Source organism: Protomyctophum parallelum, assembly GCF_964188405.1.
Source record: "Protomyctophum parallelum genome assembly, chromosome: 4".
Taxonomy (NCBI): Eukaryota; Metazoa; Chordata; class Actinopteri; order Myctophiformes; family Myctophidae; genus Protomyctophum; species Protomyctophum parallelum.
This window is the reverse complement of record NC_139700.1, coordinates 48,848,675-48,870,393: the sequence shown is the minus strand read 5'-3', so window position 1 is coordinate 48,870,393 and position 21,719 is coordinate 48,848,675. Positions and strand designations below refer to the sequence as shown.

General features: G+C 45.6%; 1 protein-coding gene across 1 annotated transcript in view; it reads right to left on the bottom strand.

The window, feature by feature from the left end:
- nup205 (nucleoporin 205) overlaps positions 1–21,719 on the bottom strand; it is an 85,908-nt gene that overhangs the window by 52,018 nt on the left and 12,171 nt on the right. Inside the window, exons 10-16 of the mRNA XM_083763391.1 lie at positions 14,251–14,388; positions 13,152–13,302; positions 12,124–12,320; positions 3,041–3,223; positions 2,701–2,751; positions 1,853–2,062; positions 584–821 (exon numbers count right to left, since the gene is read on the bottom strand). Coding sequence (XP_083619517.1) covers positions 584–821; positions 1,853–2,062; positions 2,701–2,751; positions 3,041–3,223; positions 12,124–12,320; positions 13,152–13,302; positions 14,251–14,388 — 1,168 coding nt within the window. The remainder of the gene's footprint in view (positions 1–583; positions 822–1,852; positions 2,063–2,700; positions 2,752–3,040; positions 3,224–12,123; positions 12,321–13,151; positions 13,303–14,250; positions 14,389–21,719) is intronic.

The following is a 21,719-nucleotide window of genomic DNA, read 5'->3' as shown; positions in this document are numbered from 1 at the left end:
ATTCTTAGGTAGTTTTAGACAGTCTTTAAAACAAATAAATAAAAATAACTTTACTTTTAGTTGACTAAATAAATAAGATTGAAGTTGAGTAAATCTACAGTTGATTTAGTAGACTAAAATGTATTTTGATGGTGACTACTTAGGCTGTGTGCATAAGTAAAACGTTGATGTACAAGTCATCTTATTTTTACATTTAATGTGTAGTGGTTGAGGGTTGAAACACACTGTTTCAACACCTGTTGAACAGAAGGTCCCCCAGCTAATTTGAACACAACAATTCCCTGGCACTTAACCTTTTTGGTAACTGTACCGCTGCATTGTGTGTGTGTGTGTGTGTGTGTGTGTGTGTGTCAGAAGCTGCGTGGTGGTCTCTCACCAGGGAAGGGTGCGTAGGTGTCCAGCTGGCGTACATGTGTGTGTGTGTGTGTGTGTGTTCCTCTCACCAGGGAAGGGTGCGTAGGTGTCCAGCTGGCGTACACGTACATGTGTGTGTGTGTGTGTGTTCCTCTCACCAGGGAAGGGGGCGTAGGTGTCCAGCTGGCGTACAATTGTGTGTGTGTGTGCGTGTGTGTGTTCCTCTCACCAGGGAAGGGGGCATAGGTGTCCAGCTGCCGGACGCCCTCCTCCAGCAGGCTGAGGCAGAGGGCCAGCGTGGGCGAGTCGTTCAGCAGGTGGAACATGAGGCCGTGTCCGGGGGGCTTGTGGGCGGCCATCTGCTCCCCCTGGAGCTCCACCACGTCCTGGACGAAGTCCGACGGCGTGGGCTCGTAGTCCTTCAGCAGCTTGTGGAACACCTCCAGCACGGCGTCCGCCACCTCCCACTGAGAGACAGTTTAAAACACTATCAGTGCCGGAAGTGCTTCAAAATAGGAGCTCTGGGTGGTCGGGGTTGTCTCAGCGCTTTTACTCTGAAAGCCATGACCCCGGAAACAATCTACTAAAAAAAGTTGCTAGCTTACATTGCTCTCATTTTAATTTATACGATATATGATCCAAAAAGCGTTCATAGTTTGCGGGAGAGACGGATGAGGAGCAGAAATGAAGCGCCAGCATATCGATCCGTTCATCACCACGGAGAGCGCCCTGGATTAGGAGATACGAGTCATTCTTTCCGCCGCGCTAACATGTAAGTCAACGGCAAGGTAATAATTGCGTAATAAGAGCGTAGCATATGGCAGCCGAAAGGGACAAAAATAAAATAGGAAAGATTCTGAATTATTCTTATCTCGCCCAGTATCATTGAGGATGCACTAGGACGTCCAGCGACGTCTAAGGCTCAGCTCGCTTTCTGTAAAAAAAACCTCATGTTTCTGTGTCAGTGGTTCTCAAACTATTTCATGTCAAGGTTGCCTCAGAATTATGTGAATTTGGCCGCCGACCCCCATCTGAAAATATGTTGTTCCAGGGACAGCACTTTATGTTTTGTTTGTACATGTACGGAGAGGAATGGGCTTTGTGTGCAGATTTCATAGATACAAATGCAAAAGTCAGACTCGATAAAATACAACTATGATAGTCTTTTAGGGGTTCAGGCGCGTACCTTCTTTTTTTTTTTATAACAATTTTATCCCACGATTTTGTAACCCATTTTTCACCCCTACGTCAATTTTCTGATCCTGGGCTCTACACACCCTCCACCAACCTGGGGAGAGCAACGGACTTGAACTCATGCTTCCTTCATGCCTGAGTGTCCAAGTTGTTCCTTTACACCTGACAGGGGGGAGTTTCCCTGGTTGGACGTAGCGCGTGGAAGGAACACGTTATTCCAACCAGTTCCTTTCCCCTCCATCAGGCGCCCCGGCTGGCCAGGGGGAGGCAGTATAGAGACCAGGGGTTCAGGCGCGTTGCGTACCTTCTCAGCGGGACGGCGGTACGCCCTGGTGGGGAAGGGGAGGAACACGGAGTCCCGCAGGAAGGCCAGGTAGGGCTCGAAGCCCGGCACGCGGAGCCCCGCCCCCAGGTTGGCGGGCAGGCTGCTCTCCACCAAGGTGCTGATGAGCTGGCAGAAGGACCTCGTCAGAGGGTACTCCTCACAGCTGGACTCGATCTCGTTCAGCTCCACCTGAAGGCCACAGAGTCACACGTTCACATACAGTACAGACAGTGGTTCCTAAACCTTTTCATGTCAAGGACCCCCAATTTGATGCTAATTAGCCCCGCGGACCACCATTTGAAGAGATATTCCAGGGACCCCCCATAATAGAAGAGTTTTACGGCTCTAGCAGTGATTCTCAACCCGTTTAATTGCAAGGACTCCTAGTTTGACATGCATTAGACTATGGACCTCCATTTAATGGCATTTCTATCTCTGGGACCCCCAATTTATATTGTAAAATCAATGTCAATTTAACGGGTCCATTTGTACACTCTCAGTTACAGACCCATAAGGGTCCATTTGGTTCCTAACTATCATTTAGCTGGGGACCCCCTGGAACTCTCTAAAGGACACCTGGGGGTCCCCGGACCCCACTTTGGGAACCTGACTGATCCATCATTATCTCTGGGGGTCTCCCGTGCAACACTTAATCATTGATTATCATTTAAAAAAGTATTTGATTAAAATATATATATAAAAAAAATAAAAACAAATGCTGATCTAGCTATTTCGTTGTAGCACGCACACACACAGTCACACACACACAGTCACACACACACACACACACACACACACACACACACACACACACACACACACCCTACCTCAATTCCAGCACCCTGTCTCTGTCCTGGGACTCGAACCGTTTGGAGTATCTGCAGGTAAGAATTAGTACATGAAAAAATCCTTCTGTTCATTAACATCAAGTGTAAAATGAGTCATTAAGACGGCATCAAGGCCCGCCAAAATAAATAAATAATTTTTTTGTCGACTAAATCAACTGTAGATTTAGTCGACTAAAATCTCATGATATTTAGTCAACTAAAACTAGACTAACACCAAGACATTCCCGGGTGACTAAAAATGTCACAAAAACTAAATGAAGACTATTGAAGAGACTATGACTAAAACTACAATCAAAACAACAGTGCCCTGGTTTCCTACCTGTGTGTATTCCAGGGACTGCCACAGGGAGGCGGCGATCTCGGGGGACTTCCCGAAGGCAGACAGGCAGTGCAGCAGCTCCGCCTTCAGGACGGGAGGGACACTGCACTGCAGCAGGCCCAGCATCACCACCACAGGAGTCCACTGGGGGTGCTCGCACAACGCCAGGCGAGCATTCTCACTCTGGAAAACAACACCACAGGGTGTTCAACCGTTATAGTTGCAGCACACTACAAAAAATTCCGGAACGGAAAAGGGGTGGGGCTTACAGAGTAAAAGCGGCCATATTCCAATACCAATCAGTGCGCAATCAGTGAGACTGCGCACTGCTGTGATAAGTGTTGTGGGTGAGTGATGCCTGCATGAGAGATAGGCTACCATGTCGTCAAGGCAGTCATAATCAACGTTTATGGAGTGATTTGATCATTGATGAACGAATCATAAACATATGGATGAAGGCTTGCATGTGTGCTGGTATGTGTTGGCGACGCATGCTGCGGTCCCGTCCTCCCGACCCCCGGAAATGATCTCTTTTATCTGAACTGTCAAAGCACTTATTTAAATGGTGAATGATTAAGCCCCTTGCGCCATAGCCTGCTACAATTGCAAATAGGCAAGCTGTATGCTTGTCATTGTCACTTCAGGCAGCGGTGGCCGAACGGTTTGCGGAGCAGTCTTGATATCGGAAGGTCGCTAGTTCGTATCCCCGGACCGGCACGTTAAAATTACCACCGCTGAAGTGCCCTTGAGCAAGGCATTGAACCTCTACCATGAAATGTTCTAGCAGGGCCTGGCTGTAAACAAGTTCTTGAGCTTAGTCCAGTTACCCTGGGTAAACATAGTACCTTTCCTTTTACTTGGAAATAAAGGCGTGCAGTCCATTTATGCCTTTTTTTATAATATCACAGTGATTATATAGGCATCTGATGTCACGCTCATGCCACATGCGCTCCCAAATCAGTGCACTTATTACACTCGGATCCATACAGTCTTGCACACGATCGTTGTGTATCAAAAGATTGTTCGTTTTATTATTTTCAAAGCAGGAGAGACATACCGGTACAAAACATCCACACAGATCAGAACGTGGTTCCCCCTCAACTCTTATCTCTTTCCGCCCTCTGTGACCCCACACTAGGCATTTCACTAGCTGTGAACTAACACTGCCACCTATTGGCAGGTGGTGGAAACTATGGATGTAAACACCTATGTGACTTCAACAGGTATGATACACAGGTAATGTCAAACACAATCCTTGTAGGTACTACATTCTCCCCTGCAAAATAAATGTTGTCCACAACATGAATGTGCATTCTCTGCAAAAGAGCTGCCAAATGAATGAAAAGTCAGTGACTATGTGCATTCTAAAGCAATAAAGCAATATACATTCTGTTGTCATTTCCTTCTTTCAATTTCCATGTCCATGTCAAATTGTCAATCACAATCAACAATACTCAATTACAGTTTCAACCGTCAAATATTGTTATCACTAGGCAAGTATCACAGCCCTTCCCATTGCTTCAAAATAGTATCAAACCATTGCAATAACAGGTGAGTAACAAGTTATCTTTTTTTTTTTCATCTCTTTTTTTCTTTCCTTTCTATTCACATCACAGTGCCACACTTTACTGTTCTCATTATTCCATATACAACTGTATGCAGAGATCAGTTCGAAAGGCTATGCGAGCCTCATATTAGTCCGTATGTCTGATTGCACTGTGCATGTAACAGTCTCTCCGAAGCCATGTAGGCTGTGTGTGCATGTGTAAGACAGTCCTTTGCCGGTCACACACCGTAAGTGGATTTCAATAATATCCAATAGGCACCGATATGGGGTGTATCATCTGAGGACCCCACCAGTATGGGACTGCCCAGGGTACTCCATAATGTCCACTGGCTAGCCTTGGTGCATCTACATACACTGGGTTATTGTGCAGTTCTACAACACGGTGAGTAGGTTGACCTAACGTATCATAGGTCAGTGTCTCTTTGGGCCGACGCTCTCTTTGAGATCTCCGTTGTTGTGTTTCAGGCTGAGCTGGTTCCTGGTTACAGCCGTCACCTTCCAGTTCTACTGTCCCTGTCAGCCGTTGCATTTCAGGCTGAGCTGGTCCCTGATTACTGCTGTCGTCTTCCAGTTCCGCTGTCCCTGTCAGCTGCACAGTCTCCGTTGCCCTTTCCTCTTCCACAGGCTCCTGCACCAGATTCTCCATTGTGAATGTGAACTCCTCCACCCCAGGATTGAGTGAGAATTGTGTTCTAGTTTCAGGAGGGACAACAGGTTGTCTGTGCTGAGAGTGTCTGAGCCTGTTTGCCCAATGGCTTTCCTCCTCCTCAGAGCTCTCAGAGTCCTCGGATATCTCTCTCGTTTCCAACTGTTTGCGATAGCTTCTCTGTTGAACCTGCGATTCTTTTCTTACAGAAACAGGCACTGATTCCTCTAGTGGCAGAGCATTGCAAGACATTAACATATTGCGGTGGAGTATTCTGCTTCTCCCTGGCCCACGCTCTGGTTTCACTTCATACACCGGACTGTCCTCTCCTTTCCTGGAGACTACAACATGTATTTGCTCTTCCCAATGGGAGCGTAATTTCCCAGGTCCTCCCCGCTCAGACATGTTTCTTACAAGAACCCTGTCTCCTGCTGTAAGGACTGAGCTCTGTCTCCTTTGATCATAGTACCTTTTTCCTCTGGCTGTAGTGTTTGTGATTGTCCTAGATGCAATATCATATGCTTCCTTCATTTGCTGCTGCCATTTCTGTGCATATTCTTGATATGACTTCCCTTCCTCTTCTTCACTTAGCCCAAAGATTAGGTCAATCGGCAAACGGGGCTTTCTCCCAAACAGTAAGTAAAAAGGTGAATAACCTGTGGCCTCACTCGTTGTGCAGTTATAAGCATGGATTACTTTATTCAGATACTCACTCCAGTTGGGCTTTTTGTCTTCGTCCAAGGTCCTCAGCATGGACAACAAGGTGCGATTCATTCTCTCTGTAGGATTTCCTTGTGGGTGGTAGGGGGTCGTTTTTGAATTAGTCATTCCTGTATATTTCTGTAGTCTTTTGAACAGCTGGTTCTCAAATTCTCGACCCTGATCGTGGTGGATTTTCGTGGGAGAATTGAATTTCAGGGAAAAGTCATTAAAGATTTTGTCTGCAGCCGTCTTGCCTGATTTGTTTCTGGTTGCATATGCCTGTGCAAATTTGGTGAAATTGTCAATGATCACTAAAATATACTCATACCCTCCCCTGCTTTTTTCAAGATGAAGATAATCTATAGATACCATTTCAAATGGTGCGGTAGCAGGTATGTGACCCATGGGAGCTCTGCTTTGAACAGTAGGTTTTTTTTGTTTAATGCACTTACATACTTTGGTTACAAAATACTCAATGTCACCCTGCATTCCGGGCCAATAAAACCTATCTCTGGCCAAGTTCACAACCCGCTCTGAACCCAAATGGCCCATCTCAGCATGTAACTGTTGGTAAACTAAATCCTTGTACTTTTCTGGAAGCACCACTTGAGTACGGGACACAGTTTTACGGATCAGTAGGCCTTCTTTTGAGACAAGTAGCTTATTCCATTCACGTAGCAGGCATTTCACTTTGGTTGATTCTTTACTCAGTGTTTGTCGGTCTGGTTTTTCCAATTTATTTTTCATGTGCAGTACTGTAGATATGACTGGGTCCTGAAGCTGAGCTTGTAACAGTTCCTGCCGTGTCACTCGTATCCCTGACTGTTCCTGTGTAGTTATGATCTCTTGAATAGCTGGATTACAAGTGATGGCTGAGATCCAGTTCACATCCTCTTGTGTCGTGACTGCGGTTATGACTGCAGCTAACACTTCAGGTGAGCACTGTTCCACACACTCACCCATGTAGTCCTCCATGTTTCGGGGTGTGCGAGACAGGAAGTCTGCATCAATGTTCACCCTTCCAGGGCGATATTTCAAGGTTATATTATAGTCTGCCAGTTCAGATACCCACCGGTGCCCACTTGCATTTAATTTAGCTGATGTCAGGACATAAGTGAGGGGATTGTTGTCACTGTAAATTGTCACTGCTGGGGCATAAAATAGGTAGTCTCTAAATCTGTCTGTAACTGCCCACTTCAAAGCTAAGAACTCAAGCTTTCCTGAATGTAACCTGTAGTTCTTTTCAGCAGGTGTGAGCGTACGTGAGCCATAACCTATAACCCTGAGTTTGCCTTCCTGTCTTTGATATAGCACGGCTCCAAGCCCTTCTTCCGAGGCATCAATGTGCAGAATGAATGGGTCTTCGAATTTGGGGTAGGCTATGACAGGAGGGTTTGTTAACACATCCACTATGTAGTCTAGCGCCTTCTGGTGATTGTCAGTCCATATAACTTTGGTATGTGGTGGTAACTGTCCTGCCCTTTTTGCTTGGCCCTTTCTGTCCTTGTTGTTGCGCTCAGATGAGGCATCCCCGGCTAGTAAGTCATACAGGCACTTTGCATGGCGAGAAAAGTCACGGACATACCCTCTATAATACCCCAAGAAACCTAACAGCTTTCTCAATTCTTTGACATTAATGGGTGTATTTGTCTTCAGGGATTTCACCACTTCAGTTTCCTTCTCATCCATTCTATAACCTTCAGCTGAGATTACTTTTCCAATATATCGAACCTCATTTTTAAACATGTCACACTTGTCAGGTCTCAGTTTGATACCGTGCTGTTGTTGTTGTTTGAGGACACGTCTTACATCCTCCACATGCTGTTCAAAGGTCGAGCTAAAAATCAAAGTATCATCCAAATATGGTACAGCTATTTTGTCTCTGAGGCCCTCTAAACTTTCCTCCATGCTGCGCTGGAAGGCAGCTGGCGCATTAGTCAAGCCGAAAGGAATCCTGTTCCATTCGTATAGCCCCCACGGAGTTGTAAAGGCTGTGAACTGTCTCGAGTCCTCACTGATAGTACCTTGATGGTATGCTTTGCCTTGGTCCAGTACTGTGAACCAGGCATGTCCCCCAAGCCCATCCAGAATTTCCTGCATGCGTGGTATAGGATGTCTGTCTGCGATGGTCTTCTTGTTGAGCTCCCTAAAATCAATGCATAGTCTGAGACTTCCGTCTTTTTTTCTCACGCACACAACTGGTGATGCGTATGCAGAACTGGATTTGCGAATGAAGCCTCTGTTTAACAGGTCAGAAATGTGTTTCTTTACTTCTTCATATAAAGGGCGTGGTATTGCATTGTACGTTTTGGCAACAGGGACATTATCTGTTAGTTTAATGTCCATTTTCAGATTATGAATATAGCCCACCTCATCTTTTTTGCCAAACACATCGGATTCCTCTCTGATCATTCTCCTTACAATTGTCTGTTGTTCTGTTGTCAGGTGGTCCAGTTTCACTGGTGGGTCAATACCTGTGCATTGGGCTTGATTTTCATCAGTGGGCAGTTCAGGTTCAGGAATCAGCAGGGAATTTTCCTCTGGGTGGACTGGATAATGGTCTGTCACTCTTTGTACACTGCCTATGACAGTTTTACTGGGTAGGGAGATATCATGTTTAGTACTGTTTCTCACATAAATATTTACTGCGTGCTGAACGTGGGACATGCACAAACTGACAGTTTACTTTCAACCCTTCGTCCCATGACAGCCTTTCATCTGGCTCAAATAACATTTCAGTGGGCACTGTGAGGTCTGTTGTGACAGCGCAGCTGATCCGCTTTAACTGTCCACTCGGGACAACCGTGGTATTCCATCCAGTCTTCACAAGGAAAGTATCACTTTCATCGGCTGTATTTTGGATTAGGTTTAGTAATGTCTCTGCCTTGCCTGCCCCCATCCTCAATGCATTCCTCAGCATGGCCACATTGTCTCCATTGTTGAATATTTCCTCAATCGCATTGAAACCAATGATGGGCCTCTCCACCAAGGCTTTGCTCACTAGCATGGGTACCAGTAGTTCAGTTGACCCTGCTGTTTTGGTCTTTGGATCAAACAAGCTGAGTTTAACCTCAACCCACCCTTGGAATGGTATTTCTGAGCCATTTGCGGCTCTCAAATTAAGTAGTTCATCTGCACTTAGCAGTTCACTGATTGGCTTCACCCCGACATCAGGTAAGTTTGTTTGTTTCCATTCCTCACTCATTATGGACACTTGTGCTCCTGTATCCCACAGCGCTTGAGTTTTCATTTTATTCATTGAACACCACACAAGGCACTTCCTACCAATGAGTTGTGCAACATTTCTTCGCTTGGTGAAGGGATTGAACGACATGGGAGCTGTCTTGTTTGGATTTCTCTCAGGTTTTCCTGTTGATGAAATTTGCTGCACTACTGTATTTATCTGGGACATTGGTTTTGTTAAGGTTATGGCCCGCCCCTCAGTCACAACCTCCGCCCGTTTCCCGACCCTCTCTGTGCATTCCCTACTCTACATCCCAAGGCAAAATGGGTGTCACTGCCACACTTGAAACAATGATTGCAATTGGGCACGTTCTGCTGCTGACACGTTTGACAGCGCCTGTTTGGTCTCCTGTATTCAGAATTGGCTGGCGTTGTCTGGGGGTTAGTCACGGTGGCTCTCTCATGTTGAACAGTCTGCACTAGAGATGCAACTTGACATGTGAGTTCCTCTATCTTCGCATACAGTGAATTACCTTTGGTTTGTTTAGTGGGTTTTACAGAGACTGGGTCTGCCTGGGGAGTGTCATCATCCTCTCTCTCTATCACATTAATGTTGGTTCTATGAGAGGTTCTGTTCATCACTTTAATCTTTTGGTTCCGCTCATTCTCATTGTATTGTGCAATTTGCATTTTCTCCAGCAAAAGTTCATCACTACTGTCCACATTTTGCAAGAAAAACCTAATTTCTGCCCTAATGTTGTCATTTGACAGACCTGTGAGGATGGACTGAAAACATTGGCTCTGCACTAACTCTCTGTTGTATTTCAGGCCAGACTGGGAGCGTTCCGATGCAAAAAGAACTTTCTGTAGCAAATCAAGTACTCTGATAAGGAAGTCAAGGGATGTTTCTCCTGGTGCCTGTACAGCTTTAGTTAGCTGCTGGTACAAGTCAGTAGCATCTTTTTCTGCATAGTGAGCTCTCAGAATGTGTCGAAGGGTGTTCAGGGTGAGGTCCATTTTCCCCTCTAAATAGCTCCTCAGCTTTGCACTAGGGCTCACTGCACGAATCACTGCCTCCACAATTTCCATCTCTGGATATCCTTTCCTAAGCCCACTTTCAATTTGGTGTTCAAGACTACTGAAACTCAGGTTATCCCTTTGATTTAACTCACCAATGTGGCCGTTAATCCTGAATTCACGACGGTATGCAGCATTAGTAGAAAGGCAGCAGCTGTTGCTCCCCATTGATTCTCTCCCTCCATGCTGCGCTCCAAAATTGTCACTCCTCATATAGTTGAGTTCCCGCGCTGCTCCTGGCTGGTGATGCTGGGGTGCGCCGTCATCTCCCGCGTTGGCTGTCTGTCTGTCTGGCTGCTGGCGTGCGCCGTCATCTCCCGCGTTGGCTGTCTGTCTCTCTGGCTGCTGGCGTGCGCCGTCATCTCCCGCGTTGGCTGTCTGTCTGTCTGGCTGCTGGCGTGCGCCGTCATCTCCCGCGGCGGCTGTATGGTGATGCTGAGATGCGACGTTTCTGTCTCTCATGGCGATGATGTGCGGCGTCAATGACTGTGGAGTCCCCCCGCTTTGTGGTGGTCCCCCGACGGACAAATCCAACGCGGGTGTGTCGCTAGACGAGCCGTCGGGTGTGTCTCCGTCCCGCACGGCATTCACAGCGTCATTCAAAGCCAACAGCATAGACATGCCTTCATCCTCTAATGCAATTATTTCTTCACGTTCACAAAACTGCATTATATGCTTCACTAAGGCTCGACGGCTCGTGTTGTATGGCTGCATTATTTTCGCCTGTGATACTGCAGTACTTACAAATATTATGCAAATCTTCCACAGTGAATCCAAAAAGTTTTTGTTCCATTTCAAACAGTAATTCTTCTCTGTGCTCCGACATTTTGTCTCTTTACACTCACTCAACACTTGGTAAACAACGTGTCTCAGGCTCTGACAAGACAGTGGCTTCCTCGCTTCACTGCTCTTCCATAAACCGTCTTGATCACCGCAGTTTTAGTGTTAGTTCCGTGCATTAAAAGTCGTCCTCCTCCGTGATAAAACGTTTCATCTCGGTGGGACCTCCAGATATTACACTCGGATCCATACAGTCTTGCACACGATCGTTGTGTATCAAAAGATTGTTCGTTTTATTATTTTCAAAGCAGGAGAGACATACCGGTACAAAACATCCACACAGATCAGAACGTGGTTCCCCCTCAACTCTTATCTCTTTCCGCCCTCTGTGACCCCACACTAGGCATTTCACTAGCTGTGAACTAACACTGCCACCTATTGGCAGGTGGTGGAAACTATGGATGTAAACACCTATGTGACTTCAACAGGTATGATACACAGGTAATGTCAAACACAATCCTTGTAGGTACTACACACTCGCATAACAATTAAGGCCAGTAAGGCACTGTTTGATTAAGCACAAACTAATACATTGTAAACATGTTATATTGTTTTTAATTGCGCAATGATTTTAATTACTTGTAAAAGTTGGAATTCTCTTTTTTTTTCGTCTTTTTTTTTACATGTATATACATACAGTTTTATTTTAACATTTTAGGAGTGAAAACATATGTTTAGATGCCTGTGACAGCGTGTCAGCAGTTCAGACAATGCTGCTCCGCTTGTGTACGACAGAAAAACAGCCGAGGACAAAGCGTACGACAGCTCCCGACCAGACGTGATTTTTGTCCATTCACAAGTTCAATTTCAAGCTTTGGCGGAAATGGTAAATGCCGAAAATTGCGGTAATTTCGGCGTGCACCCAGATTTTGGCGTACGCACGGTTGATAAATGAGGGACTTAGTGTGTAGATCTGGTCTTACCGTGCACGACACAGGCATGATGCAACCAAGTATAGATCAGGCTACTACTACCACAGTCAATATATCTGTATGCCAAGTACAGTAAGTTATGAGGTCATACCCAGGTGTATGTACAGTATAAGTACAGTAAGCGATGAGGTCATACCCAGGTGATGATGGTCGTGAGCAGGTTCAGGAAGGAGGTGAGCCCGTCCAGCTCCCTCTGGGTGATGCCCCTCAGTGGCGGGTGGCGGTACTGCGACGCGTCCACGTTGGGCGCGTCTCGTCTCAGGTTCTCGTGGTAGAGCATGAGGGTGTGGAAGAAGTGCTCCCAGGACAGAGGGTTCCCTGCTACGCCCTCTCCTGGTGTAACACACACATTACACACAGTTAGTCCAGGACAGGACAGAGGGTTCCCTGCTACGCCCTCTCCTGGTGTAACACACACATTACACACAGTTAGTCCAGGACAGGACAGGACAGAGGGTTCCCTGCTACGCCCTCTCCTGGTGTAACACACACATTACACACAGTTAGTCCAGGACAGGACAGAGGGTTCCCTGCTACGCCCTCTCCTGGTGTAACACACACATTACACACAGTTACCCCCCGTTTAGATTTGGTCGTGCACTAGGGATGTGAATTATCGATTCATGAATTAATAGTTAATTGATACGTTTTAAGACAACAACGGGAGGCGTGATTAATTCTATCGCGACTAGCGACAGGACCGTCTTAACACATAATCTTTTCTTAGAATTGGACGGAATGATTTAGATCAAGAGTCACACGTTTTAAGATTTTCTATCCCAGCCTGTGGAGCGATGGCGATCGGTTTTGATAACAATAATCTCCCGTCCTTTTGATCAATCTCCGTCTTGAGCGCTGGGCGTTACTAATTAATAGGACGGAGAACTCCGTCCTGTGCGCACAGGGTGTTAATTCCTGGAAAGCCATGTTTGTTTATTTTTGAGTGGTGCAACCACTCCAAGGAACAGCAATGTCCGTGTTCACCTATGTGTGTTTAACCTATGTGACGTTAATGAGCACCAGTATTAGTACCAGTAGGGGCGCTGTTGTGCCATGCAGAAACAGAGAGAGAGAGAGAGAGAGACAGTGCTGCACTGTTGCCTGCTAATGAGAGAGAGAGAGAGAGAGGGGGTGTAAATGTAAGCAGTGTGAATGTGTCATTACCATGCGGTGCTCCGTTGGTCTTCAGCAGGCTGAAGCAGTAGTGTGCACACTGGGGCCCGTTGGCCAGGCCCTTCAACATGCGCAGGTAGGCCATGTAGAGAGTGGAGGGCAGCAGGTCTCCCATCTGACGCACGAACTTGGACAGAACCACCTGAGGCAGAACACAGTAATTAGAACACAACAAAGAGACCTACAGCATAACAGAACCACTCAGAGGCCCACCATGATCCACAAAGAACTGAGTCTCGAACTAGTTCTGTTCTTAGATTCTAGGAACCTTGGTGGCTTGCTTGCTTTCACAGAACTGCCAGACATTTTCTGGTGTCCGGTTTTTGAACCAACGTTTAGGGTTCTGAACCAATTCATTCGTTCAGTGGAAACACTCCAAACTGGTTCAATATTAGCCCATTTTGACCTGGGAACGATTCTAGTACTAATGTCTTCTAAATCCTGACAGTTTTCGGAAAAACCCTGTGTTTCTATGTCCGTGGTTCTCAAACTATTTCATGTCAAAGAATCCCTATAAGTATATGTATTTGGCCGCTGACCCCCCATCTGAAAATATGTAGTTCCAGGGACCACCCAGACGTGAAGATTTGAGTTAAAAACTGAGTTGCTGAGTGCCACGCTATGAGCTTGTAGATCGGCTGGAAAACATTTGCGAACCAGTTCAACCCCGGTCGGTAGAAAAGGGGCCTCACTCAGTCTCTCAGATAGACATATGGATCATATATTCTGTGCATTGTGCCAGTACTGTATTACCACTTGGTTCCCAGACTGACCCGTTTGTGTGGAGGTCTTTGTAGGGCCATGCCCAGGTAGGAGCCCTGCAGAGAGGTGTGTGTTGGAGGAGAGACTGACCTGTTTATGTGGAGGTCTCTGTAGTGCCATGCCCAGGTAGGAGCCCTGCAGAGAGGTGTGTGTTGGAGGAGAGACTGACCTGTTTATGTGGAGGTCTTTGTAGGGCCATGCCCAGGTAGGAGCCCTGCAGAGAGGTGTGTTGGTGGAGGAGAGACTGACCTGTTTATGTGGAGGTCTTTGTAGGGCCATGCCCAGGTAGGAGCTCTGCAGAGAGGTGTGTGTTGGAGGAGAGACTGACCTGTTTATGTGGAGGTCTTTGTAGGGCCATGCCCAGGTAGGAGCCCTGGAGAGAGGTGTGTTGGAGGGACTCCGTAGGACACCAGAACTCCAGGGCCAGCTCCATGCTGAACGGGTCTTTGCTGTAAAACTCTCCTATCTGGAGACAAGAAATAAAACAAAATAAAAATGGCTCTGTAAAATCCTGAGTGTTTGTTTGACTCATAAATGTAATGCTACTGCGGGCTGCTGGATGCTAACACATACTGACATGTCAAAAATAATGCCTCATTTATGCTAAGTCATACGATGAAGTATGGCTTTAAGACATCTTTAAGGTGCCACTTGTCCCCCTTTTCTCCCAATTTGGTCATTAAACCAAATGCTCGGTGTGAACAGCCAGTTAGTCTCCGCGCTGGTAAAAGAAAAGCCTGGTCACAACGTAAGGCAGAGAAGCATAAAGTAAAGCCTGGTCACAACGTAAGACAGAGAAGCATAAAGTAAAGCCTGGTCACAACGTAAGGCAGAGCAGCATAAAGTAAAGCCTGGTCACAACGTAAGGCAGAGAAGCATAAAGTAAAGCCTGGTCACAACGTAAGACAGAGAAGCATAAAGTAAAGCCTGGTCACAACGTAAGGCAGAGAAGCATAAAGTAAAGCCTGGTCACAACGTAAGACAGAGAAGCATAAAGTAAAGCCTGGTCACAACTTAAGACAGAGAAGCATAAAGTAAAGCCTGGTCACAACGTAAGGCAGAGAAGCATAAAGTAAAGCCTGGTCACAACGTAAGACAGAGAAGCATAAAGCAAAGCCTGGTCACAACGTAAGGCAGAGAAGCATAAAGTAAAGCCTGGTCACAACGTAAGGCAGAGAAGCATAAAGTAAAGCCTGGTCACAACGTAAGGCAGAGAAGCATAAAGTAAAGCCTGGTCACAACGTAAGGCAGAGAAGTATAAAGTAAAGCCTGGTCACAACGTAAGGCAGAGAAGCATAAAGTAAAGCCTGGTCACAACGTAAGACAGAGAAGCATAAAGTAAAGCCTGGTCACAACGTAAGGCAGAGAAGCATAAAGTAAAGCCTGGTCACAACATAAGGCAGAGAAGCATAAAGTAAAGCCTGGTCACAACGTAAGGCAGAGCAGCATAAAGTAAAGCCTGGTCACAACGTAAGGCAGAGAAGCATAAAGTAAAGCCTGGTCACAACGTAAGGCAGAGAAGCATAAAGTAAAGCCTGGTCACAACATAAGGCAGAGAAGCATAAAGTAAAGCCTGGTCACAACGTAAGACAGAGAAGCATAAAGTAAAGCCTGGTCACAACGTAAGGCAGAGAAACATAAAGTAAAGCCTGGTCACAACGTAAGGCAGAGAAGCATAAAGTAAAGCCTGGTCACAACGTAAGACAGAGAAGCATAAAGCAAAGCCTGGTCACAACGTAAGGCAGAGAAGCATAAAGTAAAGCCTGGTCACAACGTAAGGCAGAGAAGCATAAAGTAAAGCCTGGTCACAACGTAAGGCAGAGAAGCATAAAGTAAAGCCTGGTCACAACGTAAGGCAGAGAAGTATAAAGTAAAGCCTGGTCACAACGTAAGGCAGAGAAGCATAAAGTAAAGCCTGGTCACAACGTAAGACAGAGAAGCATAAAGTAAAGCCTGGTCACAACGTAAGGCAGAGAAGCATAAAGTAAAGCCTGGTCACAACGTAAGGCAGAGAAGCATAAAGTAAAGCCTGGTCACAACGTAAGACAGAGAAGCATAAAGTAAAGCCTGGTCACAACGTAAGGCAGAGAAGCATAAAGTAAAGCCTGGTCACAACGTAAGGCAGAGAAGCATAAAGTAAAGCCTGGTCACAACGTAAGGCAGAGAAGCATAAAGTAAAGCCTGGTCACAACATAAGGCAGAGAAGCATAAAGTAAAGCCTGGTCACAACGTAAGACAGAGAAGCATAAAGTAAAGCCTGGTCACAACGTAAGGCAGAGAAACATAAAGTAAAGCCTGGTCACAACGTAAGGCAGAGAAGCATAAAGTAAAGCCTGGTCACAACATAAGGCAGAGAAGCATAAAGTAAAGCCTGGTCACAACGTAAGGCAGAGAAGCATAAAGTAAAGCCTGGTCACAACGTAAGGCATAGAAGCATAAAGTAAAGCCTGGTCACAACGTAAGGCAGAGAAGCATAAAGTAAAGCCTGGTCACAACGTAAGACAGAGAAGCATAAAGTAAAGCCTGGTCACAACGTAAGACAGAGAAGCATAAAGTAAAGCCTGGTCACAACGTAAGGCAGAGAAGCATAAAGTAAAGCCTGGTCACAACGTAAGGCAGAGAAGCATAAAGTAAAGCCTGGTCACAACGTAAGACAGAGAAGCATAAAGTAAAGCCTGGTCACAACGTAAGGCAGAGCAGCATAAAGTAAAGCCTGGTCACAACGTAAGACAGAGAAGCATAAAGTAAAGCCTGGTCACAACGTAAGACAGAGAAGCATAAAGTAAAGCCTGGTCACAACGTAAGACAGAGAAGCATAAAGTAAAGCCTGGTCACAACGTAAGGCAGAGAAGCATAAAGTAAAGCCTGGTCACAACGTAAGGCAGAGAAGCATAAAGTAAAGCCTGGTCACAACGTAAGACAGAGAAGCATAAAGTAAAGCCTGGTCACAACGTAAGGCAGAGAAGCATAAAGTAAAGCCTGGTCACAACGTAAGGCAGAGAAGCATAAAGTAAAGCCTGGTCACAACGTAAGGCAGAGAAGCATAAAGTAAAGCCTGGTCACAACATAAGGCAGAGAAGCATAAAGTAAAGCCTGGTCACAACGTAAGACAGAGAAGCATAAAGTAAAGCCTGGTCACAACGTAAGGCAGATAAACATAAAGTAAAGCCTGGTCACAACGTAAGGCAGAGAAGCATAAAGTAAAGCCTGGTCACAACATAAGGCAGAGAAGCATAAAGTAAAGCCTGGTCACAACGTAAGGCAGAGCAGCATAAAGTAAAGCCTGGTCACAACGTAAGGCAGAGAAGCATAAAGTAAAGCCTGGTCACAACGTAAGACAGAGAAGCATAAAGTAAAGCCTGGTCACAACGTAAGGCAGAGAAGCATAAAGTAAAGCCTGGTCACAACGTAAGGCAGAGAAGCATAAAGTAAAGCCTGGTCACAACGTAAGACAGAGAAGCATAAAGTAAAGCCTGGTCACAACGTAAGGCAGAGAAGCATAAAGTAAAGCCTGGTCACAACGTAAGGCAGAGAAGCATAAAGTAAAGCCTGGTCACAACGTAAGGCAGAGAAGCATAAAGTAAAGCCTGGTCACAACATAAGGCAGAGAAGCATAAAGTAAAGCCTGGTCACAACGTAAGACAGAGAAGCATAAAGTAAAGCCTGGTCACAACGTAAGGCAGATAAACATAAAGTAAAGCCTGGTCACAACGTAAGGCAGAGAAGCATAAAGTAAAGCCTGGTCACAACATAAGGCAGAGAAGCATAAAGTAAAGCCTGGTCACAACGTAAGGCAGAGCAGCATAAAGTAAAGCCTGGTCACAACGTAAGGCAGAGAAGCATAAAGTAAAGCCTGGTCACAACGTAAGGCAGAGAAGCATAAAGTAAAGCCTGGTCACAACGTAAGACAGAGAAGCATAAAGTAAAGCCTGGTCACAACGTAAGGCAGAGAAGCATAAAGTAAAGCCTGGTCACAACATAAGGCAGAGAAGCATAAAGTAAAGCCTGGTCACAACGTAAGGCAGAGCAGCATAAAGTAAAGCCTGGTCACAACGTAAGGCAGAGAAGCATAAAGTAAAGCCTGGTCACAACGTAAGGCAGAGAAGCATAAAGTAAAGCCTGGTCACAACATAAGGCAGAGAAGCATAAAGTAAAGCCTGGTCACAACGTAAGACAGAGAAGCATAAAGTAAAGCCTGGTCACAACGTAAGGCAGAGAAACATAAAGTAAAGCCTGGTCACAACGTAAGGCAGAGAAGCATAAAGTAAAGCCTGGTCACAACGTAAGACAGAGAAGCATAAAGCAAAGCCTGGTCACAACGTAAGGCAGAGAAGCATAAAGTAAAGCCTGGTCACAACGTAAGGCAGAGAAGCATAAAGTAAAGCCTGGTCACAACGTAAGGCAGAGAAGCATAAAGTAAAGCCTGGTCACAACGTAAGGCAGAGAAGTATAAAGTAAAGCCTGGTCACAACGTAAGGCAGAGAAGCATAAAGTAAAGCCTGGTCACAACGTAAGACAGAGAAGCATAAAGTAAAGCCTGGTCACAACGTAAGGCAGAGAAGCATAAAGTAAAGCCTGGTCACAACGTAAGGCAGAGAAGCATAAAGTAAAGCCTGGTCACAACGTAAGACAGAGAAGCATAAAGTAAAGCCTGGTCACAACGTAAGGCAGAGAAGCATAAAGTAAAGCCTGGTCACAACGTAAGGCAGAGAAGCATAAAGTAAAGCCTGGTCACAACGTAAGGCAGAGAAGCATAAAGTAAAGCCTGGTCACAACATAAGGCAGAGAAGCATAAAGTAAAGCCTGGTCACAACGTAAGACAGAGAAGCATAAAGTAAAGCCTGGTCACAACGTAAGGCAGAGAAACATAAAGTAAAGCCTGGTCACAACGTAAGGCAGAGAAGCATAAAGTAAAGCCTGGTCACAACATAAGGCAGAGAAGCATAAAGTAAAGCCTGGTCACAACGTAAGGCAGAGAAGCATAAAGTAAAGCCTGGTCACAACGTAAGGCATAGAAGCATAAAGTAAAGCCTGGTCACAACGTAAGGCAGAGAAGCATAAAGTAAAGCCTGGTCACAACGTAAGACAGAGAAGCATAAAGTAAAGCCTGGTCACAACGTAAGACAGAGAAGCATAAAGTAAAGCCTGGTCACAACGTAAGGCAGAGAAGCATAAAGTAAAGCCTGGTCACAACGTAAGGCAGAGAAGCATAAAGTAAAGCCTGGTCACAACGTAAGACAGAGAAGCATAAAGTAAAGCCTGGTCACAACGTAAGGCAGAGCAGCATAAAGTAAAGCCTGGTCACAACGTAAGACAGAGAAGCATAAAGTAAAGCCTGGTCACAACGTAAGACAGAGAAGCATAAAGTAAAGCCTGGTCACAACGTAAGACAGAGAAGCATAAAGTAAAGCCTGGTCACAACGTAAGGCAGAGAAGCATAAAGTAAAGCCTGGTCACAACGTAAGGCAGAGAAGCATAAAGTAAAGCCTGGTCACAACGTAAGACAGAGAAGCATAAAGTAAAGCCTGGTCACAACGTAAGGCAGAGAAGCATAAAGTAAAGCCTGGTCACAACGTAAGGCAGAGAAGCATAAAGTAAAGCCTGGTCACAACGTAAGGCAGAGAAGCATAAAGTAAAGCCTGGTCACAACATAAGGCAGAGAAGCATAAAGTAAAGCCTGGTCACAACGTAAGACAGAGAAGCATAAAGTAAAGCCTGGTCACAACGTAAGGCAGATAAACATAAAGTAAAGCCTGGTCACAACGTAAGGCAGAGAAGCATAAAGTAAAGCCTGGTCACAACATAAGGCAGAGAAGCATAAAGTAAAGCCTGGTCACAACGTAAGGCAGAGCAGCATAAAGTAAAGCCTGGTCACAACGTAAGGCAGAGAAGCATAAAGTAAAGCCTGGTCACAACGTAAGGCAGAGAAGCATAAAGTAAAGCCTGGTCACAACATAAGGCAGAGAAGCATAAAGTAAAGCCTGGTCACAACGTAAGACAGAGAAGCATAAAGTAAAGCCTGGTCACAACGTAAGGCAGAGAAACATAAAGTAAAGCCTGGTCACAACGTAAGGCAGAGAAGCATAAAGTAAAGCCTGGTCACAACGTAAGACAGAGAAGCATAAAGCAAAGCCTGGTCACAACGTAAGGCAGAGAAGCATAAAGTAAAGCCTGGTCACAACGTAAGGCAGAGAAGCATAAAGTAAAGCCTGGTCACAACGTAAGGCAGAGAAGCATAAAGTAAAGCCTGGTCACAACGTAAGGCAGAGAAGTATAAAGTAAAGCCTGGTCACAACGTAAGGCAGAGAAGCATAAAGTAAAGCCTGGTCACAACGTAAGACAGAGAAGCATAAAGTAAAGCCTGGTCACAACGTAAGGCAGAGAAGCATAAAGTAAAGCCTGGTCACAACGTAAGGCAGAGAAGCATAAAGTAAAGCCTGGTCACAACGTAAGACAGATAAGCATAAAGTAAAGCCTGGTCACAACGTAAGGCAGAGAAGCATAAAGTAAAGCCTGGTCACAACGTAAGGCAGAGAAGCATAAAGTAAAGCCTGGTCACAACGTAAGGCAGAGAAGCATAAAGTAAAGCCTGGTCACAACATAAGGCAGAGAAGCATAAAGTAAAGCCTGGTCACAACGTAAGACAGAGAAGCATAAAGTAAAGCCTGGTCACAACGTAAGGCAGAGAAACATAAAGTAAAGCCTGGTCACAACGTAAGGCAGAGAAGCATAAAGTAAAGCCTGGTCACAACATAAGGCAGAGAAGCATAAAGTAAAGCCTGGTCACAACGTAAGGCAGAGAAGCATAAAGTAAAGCCTGGTCACAACGTAAGGCATAGAAGCATAAAGTAAAGCCTGGTCACAACGTAAGGCAGAGAAGCATAAAGTAAAGCCTGGTCACAACGTAAGACAGAGAAGCATAAAGTAAAGCCTGGTCACAACGTAAGACAGAGAAGCATAAAGTAAAGCCTGGTCACAACGTAAGGCAGAGAAGCATAAAGTAAAGCCTGGTCACAACGTAAGGCAGAGAAGCATAAAGTAAAGCCTGGTCACAACGTAAGACAGAGAAGCATAAAGTAAAGCCTGGTCACAACGTAAGGCAGAGCAGCATAAAGTAAAGCCTGGTCACAACGTAAGACAGAGAAGCATAAAGTAAAGCCTGGTCACAACGTAAGACAGAGAAGCATAAAGTAAAGCCTGGTCACAACGTAAGACAGAGAAGCATAAAGTAAAGCCTGGTCACAACGTAAGGCAGAGAAGCATAAAGTAAAGCCTGGTCACAACGTAAGGCAGAGAAGCATAAAGTAAAGCCTGGTCACAACGTAAGGCAGAGAAGCATAAAGTAAAGCCTGGTCACAACGTAAGGCAGAGAAGCATAAAGTAAAGCCTGGTCACAACGTAAGGCAGAGAAGCATAAAGTAAAGCCTGGTCACAACGTAAGGCAGAGGAGCATAAAGTAAAGCCTGGTCACAACGTAAGGCAGAGAAGCATAAAGTAAAGCCTGGTCACAACGTAAGGCAGAGAAGCTATCGGCGGATGTATCCTCCGGAAACATCCGTCAGATGTATTTACCCCGGATACGATACTTTCCCGACCAATCACAACACTTGTTTCATTCGCGGAGAATGTAAACTGATTTGTAAAGCATCAACGTCATTTCCTTGGGCGATACTTCAAAGCGTAGGTCTTGCCCAGGGTGCCGCGCTGGTGGACAGGAACTTTACCTCTGTGCCACCTGATTGACCCTATTGCTTGAGGTTTATATTAATTTAGTCAAGATGAGCTTCAGTGGCTTCT